The 26,191-nt window shown below is 40.0% G+C and overlaps 1 protein-coding gene across 1 annotated transcript; it reads left to right on the forward strand.

The window, feature by feature from the left end:
* Window positions 1–7,294: 7,294 nt before the first annotated feature.
* On the forward strand, window positions 7,295–23,337 carry LOC141019588 (ral guanine nucleotide dissociation stimulator-like 1). Its single transcript, XM_073494551.1, has 17 exons — window positions 7,295–7,641; window positions 11,048–11,334; window positions 12,545–12,589; window positions 12,682–12,881; window positions 13,007–13,164; window positions 13,256–13,504; window positions 13,705–13,808; window positions 14,186–14,270; window positions 15,609–15,680; window positions 16,302–16,388; window positions 18,205–18,237; window positions 18,653–18,774; window positions 19,896–19,985; window positions 20,318–20,447; window positions 20,968–21,294; window positions 22,748–22,862; window positions 22,962–23,337. The coding sequence occupies exons 1-17, from the start codon at window positions 7,618–7,620 to the stop codon at window positions 23,099–23,101; spliced, it is 2,268 nt and encodes a 755-aa protein (XP_073350652.1). The 5' UTR covers window positions 7,295–7,617; the 3' UTR covers window positions 23,102–23,337.
* Window positions 23,338–26,191: the final 2,854 nt, after the last annotated feature.

The following is a 26,191-nucleotide window of genomic DNA, read 5'->3' on the forward strand; positions in this document are numbered from 1 at the left end:
GCTGCACACAGGTACACTCATCCACCTGTACATGATGACACATTCACCAACAGCTCTCTTAACAGCCTTGTCATTCTACCTGCTGTTCTGTCATCGACCATGAGATGGAGCGTGTTAACTATGCAGTGCGTTCAGTTTGTCCCAGTCTGTTGTAAGCGCCGGTCAAGTCAGTAGAGCAGGGGAAGAGCTTATCTGCCGTGTGGCCTCCATGCTGGCTGTGTGTAAATGTCACCTGATGGTTCAGGAACGTTTCGCCCTGCTTAGATTACAATCATCTTTCTTAAAATCAAATAAAAGACGAAAATCAACAAACAGCACATTACCTCTGTTGGGGCACGGACACTACTGTCACTTTGACCTATTGGTGGATTAAAGACACCAAATTATAAGTATACTGGGTTGGCCTATCTACCTACTGGTCTATTTTATGAGACCATAAACAGGACTTCATGCTTAAATACTGTGAGAAGGAATGAAATGCACAAAGGGAGCTGCAAAAGTGAACTTTAATCCAAATTAGCAGTATGCCTCACTACTTTATTAGACATTAAAGTGTGTCAGTCACAAGAATAAAATGAATTAATGAAAGTATGCCTCTCCTGCTGCAGTGTGATACACCGCTACGAACTGGCATGTGACAACTCTCACTGATATTATGTGGTAATGCAGAAGTACCCAGTAGAGCGCATACCTCTGCCAAGGCCCAACAGACCCCTTTAATTTAATCAAGCCTTATCACTGTTGGTACCTTTCTGAATCCCCATTATCATAGCTGCACATTGGTGGTAGTTACAGACTTCTATCTCTTTTTGTTACCATATTGAAAAAAAGACTACCCCTCTATGAAAACGTACCACCGTAATATGCCTGAATTTTTTCATCAAGATCCATTATTCCCTGAGAAATTAACGAAAATGTCAAAAAAGAAAAAAAAAAAAAAAAAAAAAATCCTTGATCCACCCCTTTATCCACCAAAAGGTAATTGGGTCTATTCTGGGCCAAGACATCCTTAATTCAGGTTTCGTGAAAATCTGTTCTGTAGTTTTTATGTCATCCTGTTCACAAACCAACAAACTGACAGAGGTGAACACAGAGGTAATAAAAATGAAATGTCAACATAATGTCCTTTAGCCTATAGCAAGTGTCAATAGTCAAATTTGGCTACCCTGCTTGCTGTTAGCCATAGTAGCTAAGTCTGGCCCTATTAGCTTCAGTGACAGCTGCCTACAATGAGTGTCTATCTCACAACTGTTAGCTAATGTTACGATGACTAAGCTAACAGTTGCACAATATCTGTGTGTGAAAAATGGCACCTGTCATTGGAATGTAAGTGGTGTGTTGTTTTCTTATGGCGTACTGCAGTGGCAAAGTACCAGTGCCAGTAAGATCTGTCATGCTGCTGGGGAGTGCCAGTTGAACAGCAGCTAAAAACCAAGCCAAAATGGCACACTACTAAGAATATGACACATACCACCAGTATGCTGCTGGACAGGTATCTTCTAACGAAATGGTGGCAGTGGCATTTGACACCACTGTGAATTGACATGTTCCACTAGAACAAGCCTGAAATCAAGTCAATGGAGATAAGCTGACAGGTTTCTACCACATTTTGTAGTCCAACTCTCCTCTTTGTAAACAAATTGAAAGATTCTCTTTCAGTGACTTGCGCAACATTACCTACCTTTATTGTGTTTTTTTGGCCTGGTACCAATCTCTTTGTGGTTTAAATGGAGGTAGCTTCTAAAGGATGGCTTGATTTTTGCTTTTTATTATTGTGCCATACCTCACCCAAAGGCTCATTCATTGTAGACAGTTCTGAACCTTTGCACAGTGACCTCCATCAACACAGTAAACACACTCCAGCCGATCCGTTAGCATCATCAGTACTCCCAGGGATAATGACTTCAGTTCAATTGTTTGCAGTCAAACAGTTAAGTTAATTCAAGAGTCGATCCACAAAAGATGCTGTTTTCTTTGCAGTTTTGCGTCACAGGTCCTGAGTGGTTAACCAGGCTCGTTGGCCTGTGAGGGTTTTATTTCATTCCAGTCTCCATGGAGGACACCTGAACAGCCTGAGTGGTTGAGTCATTAGCAGGAGTGGTGGAGTTCTTGAGAGTGTGACTGGTATGTACTTGATATGTGCCACACTGTGGCCATGGCAACCCTGAACAATGTGAAACAGCTTTATGATGGTACCTCTGTACGGTTCCATTTAAAGCATTTTTATGTTTAAAAGGTTGGTAATGAAGGTAATGAGGAGTCATGTCTCACCACTTTGTTTGTCTGGAGAGCTTTGAGAGAGCAGAGGGACGGGGAGCCCCAAACCAAATTCTTTCTGTTGTTAATATAATGATATTGATTAGTGCAGTTTTAAAGCACTAACTTGGTCAGTTTAACTTCCAACTTAAATGTGCTGAAGCCATGAACACAAATGTCAGTGAACATACTTTTTTGCTTTGCTTTGAAGGCAAGTCCCTGTCATGAGGCTCAGAGGTATTTGTGTCCTGTGATGTGTTGATAAAAGACTGTCTGCCTGCATTCCTTACCACTGCTGCATCCACTGTGCGTCAGCCTTCCTCTGAGGTCTTTGGATCCCTGAATCCAGAGATCAAATGCTGAAGTATAGGTTGTCACTTGTGCTCTTGAGATTTTATATTTGAATTAACTTCTGATGGGAGCAGTGACTCATTAGACAACACACCTCTCTGTCAATTGTTGTTCTTTGATGCCAGGGACAAACTGTTCGCACATGTTCCACCAGGGCAACACATGACACATGACACATGACAAAACACATCTTTAATCACAATGGGTGTGCCGATTTAAGAAATGCTCCTCTTTGGCCCAATCACAGCAAGCACTAAAAGCGAGGATTATAATCTGTGACAGGTGTTCTCGCGGCACGTAAATATTTAGTGCACTGCTGCTCAAGAGTCTTGCACAATTTGAAGAGCTCTTGAAAGATGGCATGCAGAGGAGGAAGTGTGCTGAAATACCTGCGGATTGTGTAGTATGTAGCCTTTTTTTTGTTGGCTATGCAAGGGGCTTGGCTCTTGTGAGTCGGTTGATTCCACACTTTGGTCCACACTGAAATATCTCAACAACTATTGGATGACATTTTCACATTCATAGTCCCCAGATGTAGATTTCTACTGACTGGGGTGATCCTGTGATTTTCTTGAAGCATCCTCATGATGTTGACATTTTAGTTTTTTGCTAACATAGACCAACAGCGACCAAATTGTAAGAAATTTGGTACAGACATTTATGTTCCCCTCAGAGTGTATCATAGAAAACCTTTTATTTAGTGTCATCATCAAGTCAAAGTTTCAGTTTTTCCAAATCTTTGGTTTTTGATCAAATACGTGCAAAACTAATGACATTTGGGTTTGACGTTAATTGGCAGATGTTAGCATGCTTATATGACAAACTAAGATGATGAAAATGGTAAACATTACACTTCAATCAGCATATTAGAATTGTGATGCTAATATGCTGATTAGCATCGTTAGCATGCTGACATTAGCATTTGGCCCTAAGTACAGCCTTGCAGAGCCGCTATCATGGCTAGACTCGTAGTCTTGTTCACCTGAGGCCGGCTTTGTCCCTCAAGTCGGCTGATAATGTTCAAGCTTACACGAAAAAAACAGTTACTAATCTCAAAATGAACTGCTCAAACCTTCAGAAATGCCCTCTAATTGAACTTATCGGGCCTATTAAAAGAGATGACATGTTAATAGCAGGTGTAGGTGCGGTCAGTAGGTGTCATATTTGTGCTTGCAGCCTGCCTGGGCTTATATATGATGCCATCTCTATCAACAATGAAAGGCACTCGGGGGATGAACCACACCTAAATGCTTGAGAGGGTTCAGTGGTGTAACTGATCAGGCTGGATAAAGGAAACTAAATCTGCTCCAAGATTTTAGATGAAAAGGAAACACTTGCGTCAATTGTTTCAGTGCTACTGTGACGACAAAAGATTAAAATATGAGCCCTGTGGTGTTTGATGCAGGCATATTTAATACATCAGTTGGAACCCGACACTGTAAGATTTGATGTTAGTTAGTGGTACAACTTGCACATGTGGCTCAGAATGTCACCGGATGAGACAGGTCTTGTCTTGACTAAATAAAGGGCATGTGGTGTGTTTGTTGTTCGTTACATTTGGATGGGAAGAGGTAGACTACACATCAGCTCCGGATGACGCAGGGCAAAATGTCACACTCAGGAAACAACAGGCATCTTTCATAGAAAAGTTAAGCATGTTTTCACTTTCTTGGAAAAGCCGGTATCATGTAGGTCAGATTGTGAAAAATTTGCCTGGAACATAAACACACACACTCAGATGTTCATCAGTGACCCGGGTCATGGTTTAAAGAAATTGGGATTTTCATGATTTGGAGAATAAAAAGAAAATGAGGGCTGTTGTGTAGGACACAGTCACACAGACAGAGGGAGGCGTGATGAAATTATAAAAGTGACCTACTTCAGTGTCAAGTCCCCATAATAAAGGTCTGTTTTTATACTCAGTTCATATAGGATGGATCATTGTGGCTTTTGTAGCGTATCTCTTTATCACATTATAACGCTGATGAAAACCTCATCAGTCTGGTGACACTTATTTAAAGAGACACTCCAGTAATTTGATATTGCACTTCCATCAAGTCGGGGGACATATTTTAAAAAGAATGGTCAAGACTGAAGAAGGAGAGGCTGAGATATCCTGACTTTAAGTCCCTATGTCAAGCTCCAAAAACACTAGATCCTACATTTCCCATAATGCAACTGGATAGCACCTTTATCAGTCCTCCCTGCTTTGTAATCACCCATGTCTTTCAATGTCTGTACCTCCAGTTTGTAACACCAGCTTTCTGTGAAATATCTGGACTCTCCCAGTCCAAGCCAAAACAACCCTGATGACATCGTTATGACATCATCAGATGTCAAAAATATCAGCATATTTGAAATATTGAGATTTATCCATTAAAGTGTAATGTTATTTGTTTATCCAGCTTCCCTCCCTGTGAGCAGCAGCACATCGGGAGTCTTAACTATGCATTCAGTGTGTAAGAGATAGAAATCTGCAATTCCAGTGATGTCACTCATGTACTGCTGTCATCTATCAGTGTTATAGATCACAGCAGGCGACAGTCATATGATCCTGACAGCGTTTTGAACTTTCATTAGTATGTCTGTGCTCTTTTATTCTCTTTTATTATTTCAAGTCCTGCAACCAATCTACTGGACAAAAGGAGAACACGTTCAGATTTTTCGCAGATCACACGTAAAACATCTTTAAATCCTCACGTTGTCCAGTGGAGGAGCATGGAGACAACCAGATGGAAATATGTTTAAACTCCCCCCTTCACTCAAGTATGTGTTTTGCTTATTGTTGCCTCACTTGCATGTTTGACTGTCACTCTGCAGAAAAATGTATGTGCTACATATGAGATTGACTCCTGAAGGCTGTTTCCACAATCACCTACTGAAGGGGGAATGACTCTCTGTAATCTCCTTAAATATCAGATAAAGACGTGTACCTACAAGCAGGAGTTTGTGACTTACTGTTGTGACAACTAACTTGGAAGCCAGTCATGGTCCAGCATGTTTTCACACATATAAGTGTGGTGTAAAACCTTCATTCAACCAGCTCTGCTTTTTTTTACACTGTACCAAACAAAGTGTGATTTCAGACAGCATGATGGCGATCCACAAGCAGAAGAGGCCCGAATGGCATGACGTGTTACAAAACAGAATTGACCTCAAATGTGACATATAACACAAATAGGGCAGCCTAAATGGCACTGCATCATGTTTTATCCCTTGGAAGGCCTCCCTAAAGGGCACATTATCACATTTTCTTGCACATTGGGCCACCACCCAGGAAGTGTTATGTGATTTATCAACGATAAGGGCCCAGGGTTTTACCATGCCCCCCACACTGCTTGTCTTGCATATAAAAGCATTTTTCTGTCTTTCGCTGAAGATTGATACTACTAGACTGTCTAGAAAGCTGTCGAAAAATCAGGGAAGGTCCTGAATTACAAGCAGTCGTCCTGAGTCCTGTCCTGTTTGTCCTGAAAGTTAGACTCCTAGCCTAAAACTGCTAAAATCAGAAAAAAATAAAGAATTAAATGAATGGCTCGAAAAATGAATTAATATGCCATTAAAGGCACCAAAAACAACAAAACACATAATACACCTGTATCTGTTTCCTTGTCGGTTTGTTGGTTTGTCAACAATAGTACACAAAAACTAGACCCCATTACTGTTTGGTGCAGATCCAGATAAAAAGATGGATCCGGGAATTTTTCCTCCCTTTCTTTAACAGTGTGAGACAGGGTGATTTTCAGTAGTTTTGATAATTTCTCAGGGAATAATGCACGGATCTTTTAGGTGGCTTGTATCAATGAGCAAGTACAATTTGATGCGGATCCAAAAATAGAAATGGATTTAAATATGTTTTATTTGTTATTGGATTCTTCTTGATTGACTGTTTGGCCTCTGCAGAGGAATGTACTCTGCTGAGTGCCATTCCATTTTAGCTTTGTATTGATCCGACTATTTATTCCCATTTAAATTTTGATTTTATTTATTAATGTTTGTCATTAATGTCATTAATAAATATTTATATATTATTATTATATATTTATGTTTCTATGTATTTGTCTCCCTTTGCATTTCCCCCCGATATTTTTCCAAACACTTAGTTATTTCCGTAATGGCATATTAATTAATCCATTTAACCATTTATTAATTTATTATTTTATTTAAAATTATGCCAGATTCAGTCCTCCCCAGCAGGCGGTCACACTGTTTATAATTACACTGTTTACATTTGTACATATTATGTATATACGATTCTATTTTTATGTCTTACCTTTGCATTATATTGTTTTTGGCTGCTGTAACTGATTACACACAACACAAACATTGTGTTTCTTTCTCCTAATGACAAAAAGCCATGAACAGAAACTGTATTTTAGGGACCATTTATGTTTAGACCACGCCCACTTTGCGTCGTGGCCACGCCCACCCATACTCTTCTTTCCCGGATTTCACCCGTTCTTAACTGATCACCTGATCTTTTTTTTTTGTCATTCTGAGAAAGCGAATAAGCATATTTTCCACATCATTGCTTTAAATGTTGGAACATCATGAAAACACACACACACACACACACACACACACACACACACACACACACACACACCTCCTGTCACTCCTCCTACAGTCAACACTTGCAGCACAGAGTCACTCCCACTATAAAGCCCGGTGAGTTTCAGCTGAAGTGTCCTCAGGCAGAGGGGAAACTGTCGCTGGTGCCGGTGGACACTCATCATTCCGGGGAACACAGAGGAAAACAAGTCAGCACACATGGGAGCAGCCCTGCGCTTTTCTATGCAGGCGTGAAATGTAGACAACACTTCACGGTGAAAGTCGTCTTTGTAATTGTAACAGGATCGCGTTCATGTAGTCCCGAGCAAGAGAGTTTAAAAAAGCGTTTTTATAATAACAAGATGCAGCCGTAAAGTCTGTGTGTCACACCGTGGAAGTTTATTTTCAGTCCAGCAGATCCTGTCAAGATGGAAAACACTCCTTAAGCCACCGGACGAGATGGGAAAATGGGAGTTAACAATGGTAAGAGAGCTGTTTATGATTTAAGAATACACTAATGGTTGAATGAAGTCAACTATTATTAATTGATTAGTTAGATTTATTTCCATTGATCCAATCAGGGATAACTAAGGAGTAGTTTATTTAATGTAAGCTGTTAGAGGCAAATACATGTTCTCACTGATATGTGAAGTGATTCCTTCATGTACTGGCTCATTATGATCTCTGTAAACTACATGTATCCCACAGCAAGTCTGTATTCAGTGCATCTATGAGAATATGTTGTGCCTCCAATATAATAACATTACAGTTGGGTCTTTTAGAAACACTTAATGCTGAACTGAAGGTGTTTATAGAGTACTTTATCCATCAGCTGCAAAGCTTAATCGACTTGTTGTCAGCTATTTAAATAATCGCCAACTATTTTGATAATTGATTAATCAGTTTGAGTTATTTTTTGTAGAGTAAATGTCAAAATTGTCTGATTTCAGCTTTTGAAATGTGAATATGATCTGGTTTATCTACTTCCTTTATGAAAGTGAATATCTTTGGGTTGTGGACGACAGAAGACATTTCATCTTGGTCTTGAGGAAACACTGATTTACATTTTTCCCTGTTTTTGTGACATTCTATAGACCAAGCTACTAATGGATTGATTGAGGAAACTGACAATGAAAATAATCATTAGTTGCAGCCCGAATATGGATGAAAAATCATTTTGTCTGCTGAAATGCTATATATAATATTTCCAATTTATTTGCATGACAATGTAAAATGTTGGAAATAACATCACTTTAACTAATATTGGATGCAAGGACATGTGCCTTATGTCAGCTATCATCTTTCTTTGCATTCAGAAGAAGAGAAACAACTTAAAAATATTTTGTATCGATCAGCAGACTAAATGTTTTTCCATCAAGAGTCTATGAGGATTCTGTAAGTAGCTTAATAACTGTGGTAAGTGCTGTCTAACGACCTTCTTTCAACCATTTCAACATCACCTCGTATTTATTTTTTCAGAAAAATTCTTTACTCTATGACTCAAATGTAATGTTAACACATGAGAGGCTGCAAAAGACAAAGTCTATAACTGTGCTGACTTGCCTTAAGTCTCTGACTTTGGTCAAATGCATCCTCTTGCTGCTCCATGATCTGCTTTTTCATTCATATTAAATTCTGCAGGGACCATGTAAAGAGGTCTAATATAAGAAGTCTTAAGTTTCCCATTTCTGATTGAGACTTGGCTGTCAGTGCTTAGCACCACCATCGCTGACGCGGAGTAACAGTAGGACACAATGCACAGTTTACCATCTGTGTAGCTAACAAACGATCCTAGTTTCTATGAGGGACAAAAGGGTTGTGTGATACTGGTTAGCACTAGCATGCACTGCGGCTCAACATTTGTCTCTAGATAGAGGATTTAAATAATCATTTACATAAGAGGAGACGAGGCCTCTCATGTAGATAATTGAATTCAGATACTTGTTATGAGCACAGGCAGTGTCTTTCATCTCCTCTGCAGTATTTAGTCAGTAATGCTCGCTCTGTTCCCATCGTCCAAACATGATTTTGACATGAAACTTTAAGTTCACGATACTTTTTTTTTTTTAAGATGCAGGAGGATGTGTAGTATGTGACATAACGATTTAGATCGAATCGCTCATTAGACACATGATTACTTGCTTTCATTCCAGGGCCTCATAAAGATTTGTGAAGCATCATCATATTAATCAGAAGGATTAGACGGGAGTCATGCAAGACATGTTACTGACGCATGTTTTTATGATGTAACGCAATAGGCATTTAAAGGAGCACTTCATCAATTTTACACGTTTTCTTTACTTGGGAGGGAGCGTTACTGAAGCCGTGAAAATGTCTGCATCATCCCCTCTTTTGATCTGTATACATTTCAACGCCGATGATGTCACGGTGATGTCATCAGGGTTGCCTTGGTTTGGGCTTGGAGATTGAAAATTCGTAACAGAAAATGTGCTACAAATTGGGCCATGAAGCTTGAAAGAATTGGGTTATCGTAGGCAGGGTAAGTTTAATGAAAAATGCTGTTGAGTTGCATTATGGGAAATGTAGTATCCAGCTGATTTAGAGCTTCACTCGAGCAAAAAGTCAGGATATCTCAGCCTCAGTAGCTTCAATTTAAATTATTCTTCTTTAGTGTGTCTCTCACAACATTCCTAATGTTGTGAAAGTGTGACACTAAATCACTTGAGTGGTCCTTTAATGGAGGGTAATGATGGTTGATTTGGCCGTCTTTAGGCTTGAAAGCATATCTTGTGTTATGTGAGTGAAACTGCTGTTGATACTAAAATGACAGCACTGACAGTAAGGGAGGAGGTAGACATTGAGGGTGAGTGGGTGACTGATGACGGGTTCCTATTGAATTTGATTGTGATTATGGAAAGGTAGACTTTTACAAAAAGAAACCATTTCAGTTTTGTTTCCTTTACTTTTGAGCAGTTATTCATTGATTAAATTTTATAACATCAAAATAAAAATGACATACAGTTCAGTGGCTCCTTTGGACGTTTTTAAATTACGCTTCACAGCCTTTGTGTCATTATACATCTGAAAGCCTGGACTAGATGCTCAGTATTCACATTAAAAACCCTGTTCTCTTGTCGTGTCAAGTGCTGTTGAGCACTCTGGAGGAGAGATCGCTCCAACACTGATTAATATCTCTCACTTAGATCAAACAATCAGACGAGCTCTGACCTGACCTGTCGCAATATGTAATAAAAATCTACAGTATGTTTGAACAAAAACACGAGACTTGGTGCTGAACCAGCACCCTACAGTCCTCCAAGGCTCCTTTTTATTGGTTATGAGAGGATGAGTGACATTCGCTGACATTTAGGCAGTGTTTTGCATTTGTTTTGGCATTTTGCTTCGATGTACTATTGGATGTGCTAACCTTTTGATAATCTTGTATTTGTCCATAAACATTCATGTGAGCCTACAAACCTTCTGGGAAGTATCTGGTTGCTGTGTGGCTGGGAAATTGTTGAATCAGTGACTAAACACCTGCATGAGACGTAGATGAGCATCTGATAATTATCATCTTTACACACTAACCTGTTTGTGCACTCACTGGAATGATGGTGATGAGTATAAGCAGATAATATGTTGTTGTGGTTCATAGGGGATCAGTGTGAGTCTCAGTAGTGGAGTTGTGTCACTTGTTTGTGTGTGTGTAGGCTCATCTGGCTTTTTGGTCATAGAGGCGTGCTGCTATATTTACCTCCCCACTGCCCAGCCTGACCCTAATGTTGTGACCAGTAACAGCACTACATATATATTTGTGTATTTGACCCGTACCTGTATACTTTCAGACACACACATGACTTTTGAAGGTAGCAACTCTCTGAGTGAATGTTGGTGTTTAAACATTATCTCCCACCTCTACCATCCCCAGAACCCAGTGCAGGAATGGGGTGAGGAGTTCGAGGATGGTGCAGTATATGGGGTCACTCTGCGCCGGGAGCCCGTCCCCTCCTCCAACCCCAGCGAGACCAGTCCATGCTGTGCATTTGTCCAGTACCGAACCTGCAAGGTGCGGCGCCTGAAGGCTGCTACCCTGGACCTGCTTGTGAATCACCTCCTTGACCCTGGCTGCCAGGAGCTGGACTATGGCAGGATCCTCCTCTCTACGTACAGAACCTTCACTGGTACCTCCCAGCTCATAGAGCTGCTCTTCCAGAGGTACAGTCACTTTTTGCTACCACTGTATGACTGGTTTACTGTTTTGTTTTTTTATTGAACACATTTATCATTTGTTTATTATGCAAATAAAGAATAACTATATCAACTATAACAACGAACTAAGGCTCAATAAATTAAAAAAGCTGTATAGACATAGTCAATTTTCTCACTGATGGTCTTGTTTGCTTATGTAGATCATACAGAGGGTCAGTATAAAATTGAAACTGTTTCATAACAAGTTCAAAGCTCCCTGTAGTAGCTACACTTTTTATGCAGGTGACATTGTATGGAATTAAACAAATGAGAAACATCTTAAAGGGTCAGCTGTGGAGGTTTTGGTTGGCAGCTTTTGGTCAAGGTCAAGTTAATCTTTATCATCCCCGAGAGGCATTTTCTTGCTCAGCCAGCAGTAAAACAATCAACAGCACACAAACAACAAGAAATTACATAATGTTATTCAACCTCTCAGTAGCAGCCGGGACCAATGAGTTCCACATCTCAGCTGATTATATGTGTGACTCGATGGACGCAGCTTGAACCTACTGAACAACAGCTGACTGTGGTCTTCTGGGCCTTCTTTGTGACTAGCACAGACATGAGGGTGGTATCAATCTTCTCATTTAATTCTCCACAAGAAAGCAAATAAGCACATTTCCCAAGATGTTAAATTATTCCTTTTAATGGTTGTCTGAATGAGACACTACATTTAAGTTCCCCCTCACTGCATCACGATTCACATTTCCATTCACGTACACTGTTTCTGTCTCTCTTTTAACTACCCAAAAATTGCTAATATTTTAGGATAGTTAATCCTTTTTCTGGTTATCTTCCCCTGATTGGAGAGTCTCTTTAAACGCGATGAAGAGCCACAGGTAAAGAGTCATCTCTTCTGTCCTCGATTCTGGTAAAACAACTCTGGTTGTAGCGCACGCAAAGTCAACATGTTGCCTCAGGATCTTTTTATACATTGTTTCCCTGACAAAGCAACCATCTCCTGCCAGCTTTGATGTAATAATAAGTACCTAGCAGGTGCTCATTATCTTGAGGCTTTCAACAACAGCAATTATGCACAGAGCAGTTTTAGACTGCGGTTGGCATGAATTGAGGTCAGGTTTAGGATAGCTGCAGCGGTAGGAACAAATAATCATTAAAATATATATATATAAAAACAGCCTGAAGAGTATGACTAAGGCTGTTTTTCCCCCTATAGAGACAGTGCTGCTTCAGATCTGGACAACAGTGAATGCTACAGGAGGTAAGCACATGACTTTTGAGTTTACATTTCAGTGTGCTTGTTCATTTTTATAAACTAGTTAAACTATAATGATTCTCCTGCTGCCTCCTCAGCCCTCTGTTGGCCTTTGTCCAGACATGGTTGGATGAGTACAGCGAGGACTTCAGAGATCCTCCCCTGCACGCGGCCCTCAGGCTGCTGCTGGATCACCTGAGGATCAGCTCTGCAGTCCACGACAACATGCGCAGTCAGCCCAACTACTGCTCGCTGGCTGCGCAGGCTGAGGCACTGCTCAAGAAATTCCAGAAAGAAGGTGATCCTCCAGCGCATAACATGATAGTCCATGTGCTGTACCATCATGACGGCTGTCAACAAGTTAAATCCTTCTCCAGAAAGCCATGCTTACTTTTCCCTGATTCCTTCTATGTTTTTCTTCAGAGGGTGAGACAAATGTCAGTCCAACCCAGGAAGATCTGGAGCAGGACGAGGAGGGTTCTGGTGATGAGGATTCAGGATGTGAAAACTTTTTGGATCAAGGTGGCATCATGGACTTCTCTGCTGTTGCTGTTGCCGAACAGCTTACCCGAATGGACTCTGTACGTGAGAGGATGTATTTAAAGTTTTACACATTTCTATTGTTATACATCGATGTCTTAAGACTGATGTTTGGTTTTCATGGTGTTTCAGGCTCTGTTTGTCAAAGTGGTCCCTTACCAGTGTCTGGGCTGCGTGTGGTCCCAAAGAGACAAGAAGGAAAACATGTCTCCCACCATCCGTGCCACCATTACACAGTTCAACACCATCACAAACCAGGTCATAATGTCACTGCTCTGCCGGCCGACGGACGGCAACTCCAGTCCCACTTCCTCCCGCCGGCCTGCCACTACACCCGCTCAAAGGGCCCGCATCATAGAGAAGTGGATCAGAGTAGCACAGGTCAGTCGAAATTAAAGTGAGTTAGGCTGCATTCAAGTTCTGACTCAAGTTTTTATGGTATGTTAAAAAAGTGAACACATGTACGTCTGTTTGTATTGGACAAGACTAGTCAAAAAATAGCCTCAACTGAAGGAGTGGTTACTGAAACATTTGATTTGAAGTTAAGTGAATCCTCTGAATGCAAGTAATTTCTTCTGCAGGACTGTCGTCGGTTGAAGAACTTCTCCTCTCTCAAGGCGATCCTGTCGGCCCTTCAGTCCAATGCAGTTTACAGGCTGAGAAAGACCTGGGCTGCTGTGAGCAGGTAGGGCGGGGTTAAAGCCAAAGGCCACAACATATCTCTATGGTTATGTTTATATTATGTTTTATGTAACTGTCATTTAATGAGTACATTGAACCCTCATTAAATGCAATTCTATGTCAGCGACAGTGCAAGTCAGCAAATGTCTCGCTTTTGGGTGACCCATATTCAGTGTCAGGTCATGAACACAGCAGTCAGCTATTAGAATGTCAAGGATAACTGGAGCATACGGTAACTTCATGTTGTCCTTTTTATGGTATAAACAACTGGTCATGGACCAGTAGTGACAGAACACCATTTAATGTGTGATATAGTTAATGATTCAAGTATTTTATTTTGGACTCCATATTTACTACATGTTGTCTGTGCTCTTTTTGCAGGGATAGCATGGCCACGTTTGATAACCTGGTAGAAACCTTCCCCGATGAGAACTGTGTACTGACCAACAGAGAGCTGCTGGTGGAGGTAAGAAGAAGACTTGTTGCACAAAAAAACAGACTAGATTAGATTAAATTAGATAGAAGTTTAGTGTTTTAACCTTTAGATGCATCAGTCATTGGAACCTCCTCTTCCATATGTAAAAAATACTTCTTTTTCTTTAGGTTTTTCTCAGAATTAAAAAAACCCAAAACATTTGTATTCCACACAAGCACAATTTTTACTCTTCATAATATTTGTTTATCCTTGTCATCATGTGGTCCACAGTAAATACTGTATGTATCTGACACAAGTAACCGACATTCCTATACATTTCCATTGGATGTGCATACAGTTAATTTTTTGACCTACCTAAGTCTTTATGTTTACTAATGCAAACAAGTCAGTCCACTTCAGCAGCTGTTACAGACTCTCAGCCTTGACAGTCAGTTTGAGACGGGGACTCATGCCTTCAGTGATCTCAGTGTCGATTAAGAACGCAGCACCAAGAATGTTTCACATACAGGAAACATGTTTGGAAATGATTGTCTTCCCAAGCACTCAAAGTACATGGATTTTTCTTTGTAATCATTAAATAGATTCATTTTTTTTGTAGTTAATTTTTACAGAAATGTTTACCAGCGTGTTAATGGGAAACTAGAGGCCTCGAGCACATTATGTTCCCTTTTTTCTTTTATGTCGTCTCCTTTAGGCAACTGCGTCAGAGGAGGCTTGTGTCTGGTTTCAGTGAAAAGACTGTAACGTCAATAGATCACACATAGATCGGTACACTATGAACACAACAACTAAGAAGCTTGAACTTGTGTTTGCTCCTTCACAATAACATTCAAAGAGATTCTTCTCTAAGAAATCGTCTGACTTTTGTTAACTTGTTTTTCTTTCTTCTCACTTTTCACGTTTGTTGTGTTCGGCATCGACTTTTACTAAAAAAGCTTTTACCTATGTAAACACAGTTACTCCTACATTTACTTAAAGCCTAATCGCTGCTTTTTAGACTGATATTGCACACAAAGACTTATGAGAGAAGGCTTGAAAGTGGCCTCCCTCCTTTCACAAGATAATTATTAAACAGGATCTTCAAGTTAATGTGTAATAAAATCTTATTCTTAAAGTATTTGCTTCATATGCCAGATTACAGTTGGCTCACTTTCTTCATTTTAAAACCCTCACGTGCTCGTGTGCAAACATACAACGTACTGATTATTTACCTGAACACACATGAGCACACGTGAGCACACGTGCATGCAGAGGAAAATAATCATGCAAATTTGCTAAAAATGTTTCAAAACTTTTTGTGAATAATGGGTCTACATACTGTCCTGTAACCTTCATTTGAATGTGGCTCTGTATGACCTACTTTGACAGGACGGAGGCCAGGCAACTGTGGATAACATTTCTCCAAAGATATCCAAGAGGTGTCCGATCCCCAGACAGATGGTAAGACATGCCTCGGGATGAGAAAAGAGAGATGAGATGTTTTGAAGACATGAGACGAAGCCCAGTGACATAAATCTCTGAGGTCTAGACACTAAGCAGCGACCTTACTTTTCCGCCACATCTGATGCAGCGTTTCACATTAGGAATGTTGAAAATGTGATCATTACTCATGTGATATTGTCTCGGAGGCAACAAGGTTTAGTTTTTTAAAAGACGCATGCAAAAATCTCCTCCATTTTATACAACTCTTAAAGCCACAAGAGAGCTGATTTCCCTCAGTGTGGGTGGAGTATCTCCGGCATGGCAGATACCCAAACCTATCTTTAGCCTCGCTCGGTGCAGAGCGAGTTTCAAATGGCCTCTGATCACCAGGATTATAGGACAGTAATAATAGACTAGTCCAGGGTCTTTTATGAGTCATATGCACATTCTCCTGGGCCGTAACATGAACCCACAGTGCTGCTAACTGGGACTTGCCTTGTGTGAATGTCGGTCCATCTCGACTCATTCAATTAAAAACAGCTAATGACTGTATTCAAAAGACACAAATAACCAGATGCAGTGAAACATGACCCTGCAGCTGTGACTCTAATAAGCAGTGTGTTCCACGTCTCTCTGCAGAGCACCTCCAGTGGAGTGGTTCCTTACCTGGGCACCTACCTGACCGTCCTCACCATGCTGGACACAGCTCTGCTGGACACTGTGGAGGTACATACTGTTCATACTGAACTGTAGAGCATCTCATCATATTATGTAGTTCCCCCAGGGCATAGTAGTGTGTATAGCTTTACTTTAATCCCCTCTTTTTAGCATTCATAAGCAGTATGTAAACACTTGATATTTGGTTGCTATACAATATGTTTTTGCCAAAATAGATCTAAGACCCGCTTGTGGCAGTGAGAATGCCTCTCCTCGGGAGTGTAAGAATAAGACCGGATGCACCGAGCAGATGAGCTCGGTCCAGATAAGGTGAATGGGGAAATACTGGACAAAAGCCCGCATAGGAGTGTGAAGCTGGGAAGAACCTAAAATGAGCAGTATGCATCCGGTTCAAGGCTGTGAGGTGCAGCTGGGAGGCCTTCTCACTGTGACAGTGGAGACATATGAAATACCTTAATTAAGATGTAACTCGTATTCTTAATCTTTAATTGACATTTATAAAATTGCAAAAAGTCCCTTGTGCCCTTTAAATAATTTCCAAAAAGTAAGAGTGTAAAAGAAGTCATAATAATTCATATCTCAATATTTTTAACGAGATGAAACAGATTTCAAAGCATTTGTAACTCATATATGAACAGTCACTATCACAGTATTACGGAAGCCCTAAAGGGCCATGCATTCATACATTTTATTTCCTCCGTTTTCCCGTGATAACGAGTTAATTTCATTTGTTTTCTTGAGATTTCAAGTTATTATCTCGAAATAACAACTGCCGTTTCCCGAGATAACGAGATAATTTTCTCGAGATAACGAAATTTTGTTTTCCCGAGATAACGATATAATTAATTCGAGATCTCGTCATTACCTACATAGCTGACCAGCTAAATTTCGTTATCTCGAGAAAATTATCTCGTGATGTCCGGCTTAATGACGACATCAGGCTCACTTAGATTGCGCCACCGATATAGCTGAAGCCTTGCTAACCGTCTTTTTAGATTACGCACACTAATGTGTATATTATCTGTAATAGCAAGGCATAATGCTATTTCAGCCTGTGTCAGGCCTTGATTGAAAAGATATGCGACGCGGTGATCGATATGCTCCTGCTCCTCTGACATTGCTACACTGAATGATGTTTCCTGCAATGATTTAATATACAACACTATCGTTTCGTTATCTCAAGATCTCGAATTAATTATATCGTTATCTCGGGAAAACAAAGTTTCGTTATCTCGAGATCTCGAGAAAATTATCCCGTTATCTCGGGAAACCGGCAGTTGTTATTTCGAGATAATAACTCGAGATCTCGAGAAAACAAATGAAATTAACTCGTTATCACGGGAAAACGGAGGAAATAAACTGTATGAATGCCTGGCCCTTTAGGGCTTCCGTACAGTATAACATAGCTGAAATCATATTTAATTATATGAAAGTGTTGATAAAGGTTAATTCTTGACCTTGGAAATACTTCTAAAAAATGAAATGAAACAATGAATTATGTGAATGAATTATGTGAATGAAAGTGAACGTGAATGAAACGATGAACATACCTGAACATACCATATGATGATGTTATAATGTCAATAATTGACATGATTCATCTTTTATACACCAGTTATGAATGATTCAGAAGCGGTGATGTTATTTACAATTAATGAACTCTTTAAAGGTTTCTTATGTAAGGTTATAAATACATAACAAGGTGATATAGACCATTTTATTATGATTTATACTGCTTATAAATGCTAAATAGGGGCTGTTTGAATAAAGTGTTATCATAGTGTTTCTGTTCATTTCTTGATGCAACTAATCATTGATACGTGCAATAAATCAGCACTGTACTAACCGTCTGTTCATTTGACAGGGCGGGCTCATAAACTTTGAGAAGAGGAGGAGGGTGAGTTGTTCCTCTTTGTGACATCTTTTACGTAATCCCCTTTATTTATTCTTTTTTTTTTCCCACAGTAGTCAGAAACACAGAGTACAAGGTGTCCACATCACATTGTCAGTGTGTGTCTGTGTGGTTGGGTGTGTGCAGTATATTTGCATTGCCAAAGTAAACGGAGAGAGACATTTTTTGTTGTTTTCCACATGACATTCTGAAAGCTGGGAGACCTTTTGGTTATTTTCTTTAAACATTTACACGTCTCTGTACGGAAACACTTTACTGCAGCTTTGTAAATGTTCCAAATACCACTGTGTTGTACCCTGTTGCTACAGGCTGGTTATGTAACCGCACAGATGTGAGGAGTCTGGGCATCTTGCGGCCTCCTTCACTCTGTTTATCCTGCGACTGTTCTCTCTCCCCACAGGAGTTCGAGGTTCTGTCACAGATCCGCCTGCTGCAGGCGTCCTGTTCCCAGTACAACCTGCCCCATCACCCCAGAATCGCTGCGTGGCTGCAGGGACACAAGCTGCTCACTGACCAGGAGAGGTGAGCTGGTTTATTTACCCCTTCACATAACATACCCGTGTCACAAGCAGAGCAAAGCCTGCTGGAAGCTCAATAAAAGTTTAGTTACAGAATCCGAAATATGCCTTGTAAAAATTCTTCTTCTGTCATAAAAGAGTTCATTCTCCCTGTAGTCAAATAAAGGTGTGTTGCTTTAATTACTTTCCTCTCAAAGATACATCATTAGAGGCAGTATGCACCATAATTGATCAAAATGTCCCATCAGACTGAGTAATGGCATTGTCGGGGCCTTATCAAATCAAATCACATTTATAATACAATACTTATTTGAATATAGGGCTCTCCTAAATGCCATTTTTGGGGGTTAAAAGCTTAAGTGAGAATGTCCTCTAAATATTCAAGCAATCAAATTTTCCTCAAACATACGGGAGAGAGGTGAAGACATCATCCTCTGTCTGTTCCATTCCCCGCCTCCAAAGTGTCAGGCGAGCGAGCAGTTGTTGAGCTGTCGTGCTCACTCAAGTGCGAAAGCTCGCTTTCGTCGCAACCTCAAACTTGCAGGTCCACATTTTTGCTCTGTTCTGGATGCTTCTATCACCTGCATGCACTTGGTCTTCATACATGGTATGGAGGAGCTCCATTCCTTGCTCTTTTTGGTGCAGCTGGTGCAACGTCACCTTCCAGTTAAATAAAAAGCCCTGAAGCATTTAAATGCGTATTTTAGACGTGCATTACCATGGCAATGATCAAAACTTCGAAGCAGCACATTAGTGAAAATATAAAATGTCATAAAGTCTGAACATGTGCTTTATGTCTGTTTCTGAGGAAAAACATAAGTCATCAGACTTTTGTTTTGAGGATATTTATTTACGCTATTCTACTCAGTCAGCCTCCTGAAACTAAACAAAATAAATTAAAAAAAAATGATTACCATAAACATGCTACATCCAAAGAGCTGGTCTACTTTTGAAAACCAAAGTGCACCCTGGGTATTATTTTGAGCATAAAAAACTTAGAGTGAATGAGATGGGTGACTTCAACGAATGCTTCAGAAAGAAACCACAACTCAAGTGCCTGTAGACTGACGAAGAAGAGAAAAGTTTTCCTCAGGATTTCAGTACTCATTTAAGTTTTTGTTCCAGCTACGAACTGTCGAGGCAGCTGGAGCCGCCAGTGGACTTGTGTTCGCCAACACCCTGGAGCCACCGCACGCTCACAAAGAAACTCTCTTCGTGAGTATCATGCCGTGGTCTCATTTGAATATTCAAACATGCAAAGTACATGCACATTTTACTGATCACACAGAGCTGCACGCACAACACTTAAAAACTTAAACGCTCAAGTCACAGCAGATACAAAGTGTTAAGTAATAAGTGCAGCATTTGTTGACCGCACAACACGAAAGAAATCAGGACGGTTTGTTGTATAAAGTGTTGATACACAGTAAAAGGAAAAGAAATTCTATAATATTATATGATTATATATAAAACAGCACTATTATCTGTGTAAAATGAGTTTTTTCTGGCTTCTTTGATACAAGCTCAAGTTTATTCTCTGTCTTCAGCTTGCTCACAGTGAGCGATGGATCTAAAAAGCTCCCTGCTGACCAGATCAGCGTTACATCTTCTGGATCCAGTGGATCTGAGATGGAGGACCTCTCCTCCCCGAACTCAGCCTGCTCCATCAGACTGCAGGTAAACAGCTGTGTGTGTGTGTGTGTGTGTGTGTGTGTGTGTGTGTGTGCGTGCCTCATGGTCTCACAGCCTTGTATTCTGTATATGCTTTGTCCTCAGTCGTGCGAACAGCGGTGTCTTTGTTGAAAGCTTTGTGATGCCGTGCCTTCATCTGTAGGCCTCTGTCCTCAGCACAACATCCACTATTTACACTTAGCAAACAATCGTCTTGTTTTTAAGCAGTCAAACACACCCTGAAGCATTTGTAATAAGAAGTATGAAACACTGAATGGCTTTAAAATCTGGGAAACTTACATAATCTCCCTTCACAAAGGATCCTCTTCAAAGAGCCATCGAAACTAGCACAAGCCCTTAACAAGTGGAATTCAGTTGAGGAGGTCCTCAGCTGAGCTCAAGTACAGCTCTCACTGCTGCTCTATTGCTCACTTGTTCTCTGAAACACAACACATGCCGTAACCATATCTCCAGCGTCACTCAAATCAATATGCTTTCTCTTGTTTTCCTCTCATCTTCTCTGCAGTCATTTCACAGCTCTTGCAACAATGTGTCCGAGGCCTTCTCTTCCTCCTCGTCCTCCTCTTCCTCCTCCTCCCCCTGCTCCTCCGCGGCTTCCTCTCCAGACTCTCCTACTCCTTCTGGCTCCTGCTCGGACTGCCGGACGGACCTCTGCACTCCACTGGCGTCCGGCGGCGGTGCTCGGCCGAAGTCCATCCTGTCCTCCAACCACAAACGCTCCGTGTCCATGACCTCCCTGCCGGTGTACAACCGTCAGGTGGCCGACTCGTGTATAGTCCGGGTGAGCGTGGACCTGGGCCACAACAACGGCAACATGTACAAAAGCATCCTGGTGAGTTTATCCTCAGGTATTATTACAGCGTCACCACTTTGTGTTGTTTTCCATATTTAAATATGGATATTTAGTATGAATGAGTTAGTGATTTCTTTGTTGTAATGTACTGTAGTGCTTTACATATCTTGGTGTGTAAATTACTAATTTTGGAATTGGTCCTGTAATCCTTCAGCCATCAAAGTACGTCCACTAAAGGTGCTTGTTTTTCCCACTGACGGGCTCAGATCATTATAAGTGTCTAACAACATTATAGAAAGTATCCCTACAGAGACAGACCTTCTGTGAAGGAGTAAAATACTTTTTCTTTAACTATAAATGGCCTTTATGTCACTATCACCAAATCCTTTTTTTACAGAAACAGAAATGTTATCATCGTAAAACACATAATATACACATACTACTAATAATACAATTATAACATGTAATAACATACGCATTTGAGCTACATTGTGTTTTAAATGTGATCTTATTTTGTACATTTGTAGATTTACTTCTACTTGAGTAGCATTTTCAATAGGGCTGTAACTAAAGATTATTTATATATATATATATATATATATATATATATATATATATATATATATATATATATATATATATATATATATATATATATATATACATATATATATATATAATAATATTCATGATTTAATAATAATTGATTATTTTTTTGCTTTTAGAATTAATTCTTTATTCCACAATGTGTCAAAGAAAAGAGCAAAAATCCTCTTTTCTCTGACTGAAGGATGTCAAATAGCGTTTCTGTTTAGTCAACACTCTAAAACCCAAAGATATTCTGTTTACAGCTATATGAAACGGAAACAACTGCAATCAGAGAAAAGACAGAGTACAGCTAGGATGATTGATTGCTTATCGAAGGTTTTGCAGGCATATAAAAATACTCTTCTTGGAAGAAAAGAAGAGTTCAGTTACCTCTTCATTGAAACATCCAGAATCTTTGAATATAAAAATATTGTTCATTGCAACTCAACATTCAACTCTCATGTGCACCGGGGACTTTCATAAGTTGCATGTTGGACTGTGATTGGCTTCCAAACTAGCTGTGATGTTAAATCATGCCTGTATTAACACGTAATAAAGATCCAGTATCTACAGAGGGAGTGGATCCACCGTGTAGCCCAGAACGGACAAACCAAATATTGCTACCAGAGGACCTTTCACTTTTTTTGTGATATAAGCGGCCACTGAGTGGGTGAAACTAGTAGTATTCAGTTGGTTTCAATCTGCAACCTCACAGTTCGATGCCAATAAATCCTGCAAAATGGCCCTTTAATGTGAACACTGAGAGACTTTCCTCCTTTTAATAGATGAAGGTGAAAGCAGCCATCTAGTGTCCAACTATGCACATACATTATTCTGCAGTGAATATAAAAGTGACTTTAAACAAGTGTGTTTAATATGATTTATAATTCCTTATCTCTCATAGTTGACCAGCCAGGACAAAACTGCACAGGTGATCCAAAGGGCATTGGAGAAGCATCACCTCGAGCACATGAACTGGCGGGACTTCACCCTGACACAGCTCATATCCCAGGACAGAGGTCAGGACAGAATGACTCTACTATCAGAAGAACTGTTGAAATAGTCCTGAAACAAAACTCAAACCATTCTGACACTTTATCTTGTGTTTCTGTTTTCAGAGTTGCTCATACCAGACAAAGCGAACGTCTTCTATGCCATGTCAACAACGGCGAACTTTGACTTTATTTTGCGCCAGTTCTCCAAAGGCCAGAAGAAACCACTGAGGGCAACTTCGAGTCTCGGACGATACACAAAGTAGTGGACGTATTCTGCACCAGGAGGATGGACTTAGCTGATGGGACGCTCGTTGGAAATGGTCTTTAATTTTAAGAAAGATTAGATGACTTTTAGAGACATTTTTATGGTAACTGACAAGATGATGCAAAAGCACTTTATGAAGAAGAATGCTCGCCTCAACAGAAACTGACGGAGCTTTAAGAAACATCCAACCTTCCTGTTGGAAAAGACTTGAAGGCATGAATCTTAAAAAAAAAAAAAAAATCAACCCATTCCTTTGTTATGTTGGTAAAGCTCCCATTGTTATACATGTTCAAATACATGATTTTAGCTCTGACACTGCTGCTAAATGTCACCTTTGATTGCTGTATGGACATGAGGAGACACACACATACACACACACACTCCCCCCAGAGAGCAACACGTGCCAACATCAGTCACCTGAACACTGACAAATGACTGGCCATTTCCCAACGCAGCTGGGTGCCATTAATAACCTGTGCGTTGAAAAGGGAAAGGGGAAGGGGCGTTCGGTCTGTAATGAACCCGTCGGAAGGCAGGTTGTCGGCCACTCGAGATGAGACCGCCCAGCGTGCCTGTGTGTCGCTGTGCCAGTTCCATCTGAGGAGTGGGCGGGGACGTTCTCACCAGGGATCACTGTGTTCCCGGGGAGTATTAGGCCGGCTCCTTTGGCGTTGCTGTGATACTCATCATGTCCGACTGGCTGCCCCGACTGGAAGGATGGCATTCCTGAGCCTGGGTAACCATGGCGGCAGCAGCAGAGACTTTGATGGATGGGACACGATGTTCACATGCAAATTGCTACTGTATTTAGATAAGGGTGTTCATGCTATGACTAAGCAAGTTTGACATTTATGATTATTTATTTTCACCCTCACTGTGATCCCACTGCTGATTGCACCTTCATTTAATTCACACATGTGATGACTCACTGTGGTGTTAAGTTGTCTCTTGACTGGCAGGAACGTACTTTTCGAAAAATGAAAACAAAGTTTATTTTGAAACAGCTGTGATTAATGAGATTTTAATTGTAGAGATGTCTTATTTTCTGATGAGAATGTTTAAAATGTTAATGAAAAGTTTTTTTTAACTTAAATTCCTTTAATAAATTAGGTTCAGACTTGTGATGCCTGGATGTAACTGATGCTTAAATGGCTTGATTTAAAGCCGAGGAATTTGAATGGAATAATTTCAATGACGTCAATCGACGTCAAGACTTAAGTGATATCATAGATAATAATCATATCTTCACACAGTTAAAGCTCCGGGAATCATTTGAAAAGAGGAAGAGTTATACAAAGAACAGACACACTCTGTAAAATGTTATCACTCGGAAGCCTCCTTCAAGTGTAGACAGCTGTTGAGGAGAGGAACAAACGTGTCAGTGACCTCCTCTACCTGCCGATCTGTCCCTACAGATCTGAAACATGAATTACTTCTCACACTGAAGTATCCTCTCTGCAGTTGAGATCTGAATGGTTGGTACTCCTGGTTTATAAATAAAACAGCTTTTTGTTCACTCTTGTGATTAATGAAGAGAATGTCAGAATTGTAAAACAAAGTGTAATAAACAGTTTTGAAAAAAAATCCAGCGCCTGATGTGCATTTTCACTCAGATGGTTTCTGCTATTAAGGCTGATGTGGCCAGTCAGGGGTAAAGTGTTTCCTTTATGAAATGTCATTGAGTGGCTTACTTTTCAAAGCTAAAAAAAATACAAAAAAGTCAAAATTAATATTGTATATCTTTGAGTTAGTGCGTGTGGGGAAATACATTTTTTTTTAATGATGACTCACTGTCTGGGTGCCCTGGTAGCTCAGATGGTAGAGGAGGCATCACACATACAGAGGCTCTGTCCTCACTACAGCGGTCCAGGGTTTGAGTCCGATCTGCAGCCCTTTCTTGCATGTCATCCCCCCTCTCTCTCATCCTGCATTCCTGTCATCTTTCTATTAATAAAGCCATGAAAAAAAGGCAAAATAATGACAAAATATAATGATAAAAATAATAATAATGAGACACTGTCACACATGGACAAGTTATTTTTCTATTGTAACTGACCTGAAAATACACCAACCAAATCAATTAATAATTCTATGTCTTCTTTTCTGTATTGAACCTCAAATATAATAGACAACATAGAACATGACATATGTTCACTACACCGGTCTGTTCCAATAAAGAAAAGAAAACATTTGATAAAAATAAAATAAATCGATGACTAAAACAGGGTTAGGTCAGGGTTTGAATACAGATATTACAGGTTTGTGTACAGAAGCAATCATGACATTTTTTTTCCAAAATGTAGGCTGTGTTCTCTTTGTGGTAAAGTGTTTTCACTCAAGCATCACAGACATCACACGGCCTTGTTTGGCCCCTTGTTGTGTTTCAGTTGGATCTCATAGCTTGTATTTCAAATCTGAGGTGAAGATTATTAAAAAACTTTCTTTTTTTGCTTTTTGCTTATACATTTTCGAAAAATCAATTAATATGGAAACTTAACCAATAATGATGTCTTTCTAAAGTCACATGTTTGTTCAGGAGTTGAAAATACAAGCTATCATATATTTAATTTAAATAAAGTGAATTAATTCATTTAGCTAAAAAAAACAGAAAACAAAAAAAAAACCTGGCAACTAACACATAAAAAAGATAATTAACATTTTCTCTCGAACTGACGACACAAATATCGGATAAGTCAGTACATTTTGTTGAAGGGCATTGAGGCTACAAGGATATATTGTGAAACCTCTTCCAGTGTTTACAGGGTGTCAGCCACATTTTTTCCAATCTATGTTTTAAAAAAAAGAACTGCAAACAATTTTCCTGAATGGTTGAGTCTGTTCTGAGAGTGAATAAACCTTTTATGTGTCTGCTTTTATTTTCTGAACAGACTCAAATATCCTCAGGGTAATTCCAGGAAGTCTTTTTTAAAAATTTCCAGCAACTTTAATTCTCTTTGTTTCCACAGTTAAGTTAAAAAATAGTTCAGCCCATGTGTACAGACCCCATGGCAGTAAAAGTCGATGAAATGTTGCCACCAGATGACGCCGGAGAGCCGTGTGCTCAGCTCCTGGTGAACTATTTCACCAA

Source organism: Pagrus major, chromosome 23 (genome assembly GCF_040436345.1).
Source record: "Pagrus major chromosome 23, Pma_NU_1.0".
In the NCBI taxonomy this organism is placed as follows: domain Eukaryota; kingdom Metazoa; phylum Chordata; class Actinopteri; order Spariformes; family Sparidae; genus Pagrus; species Pagrus major.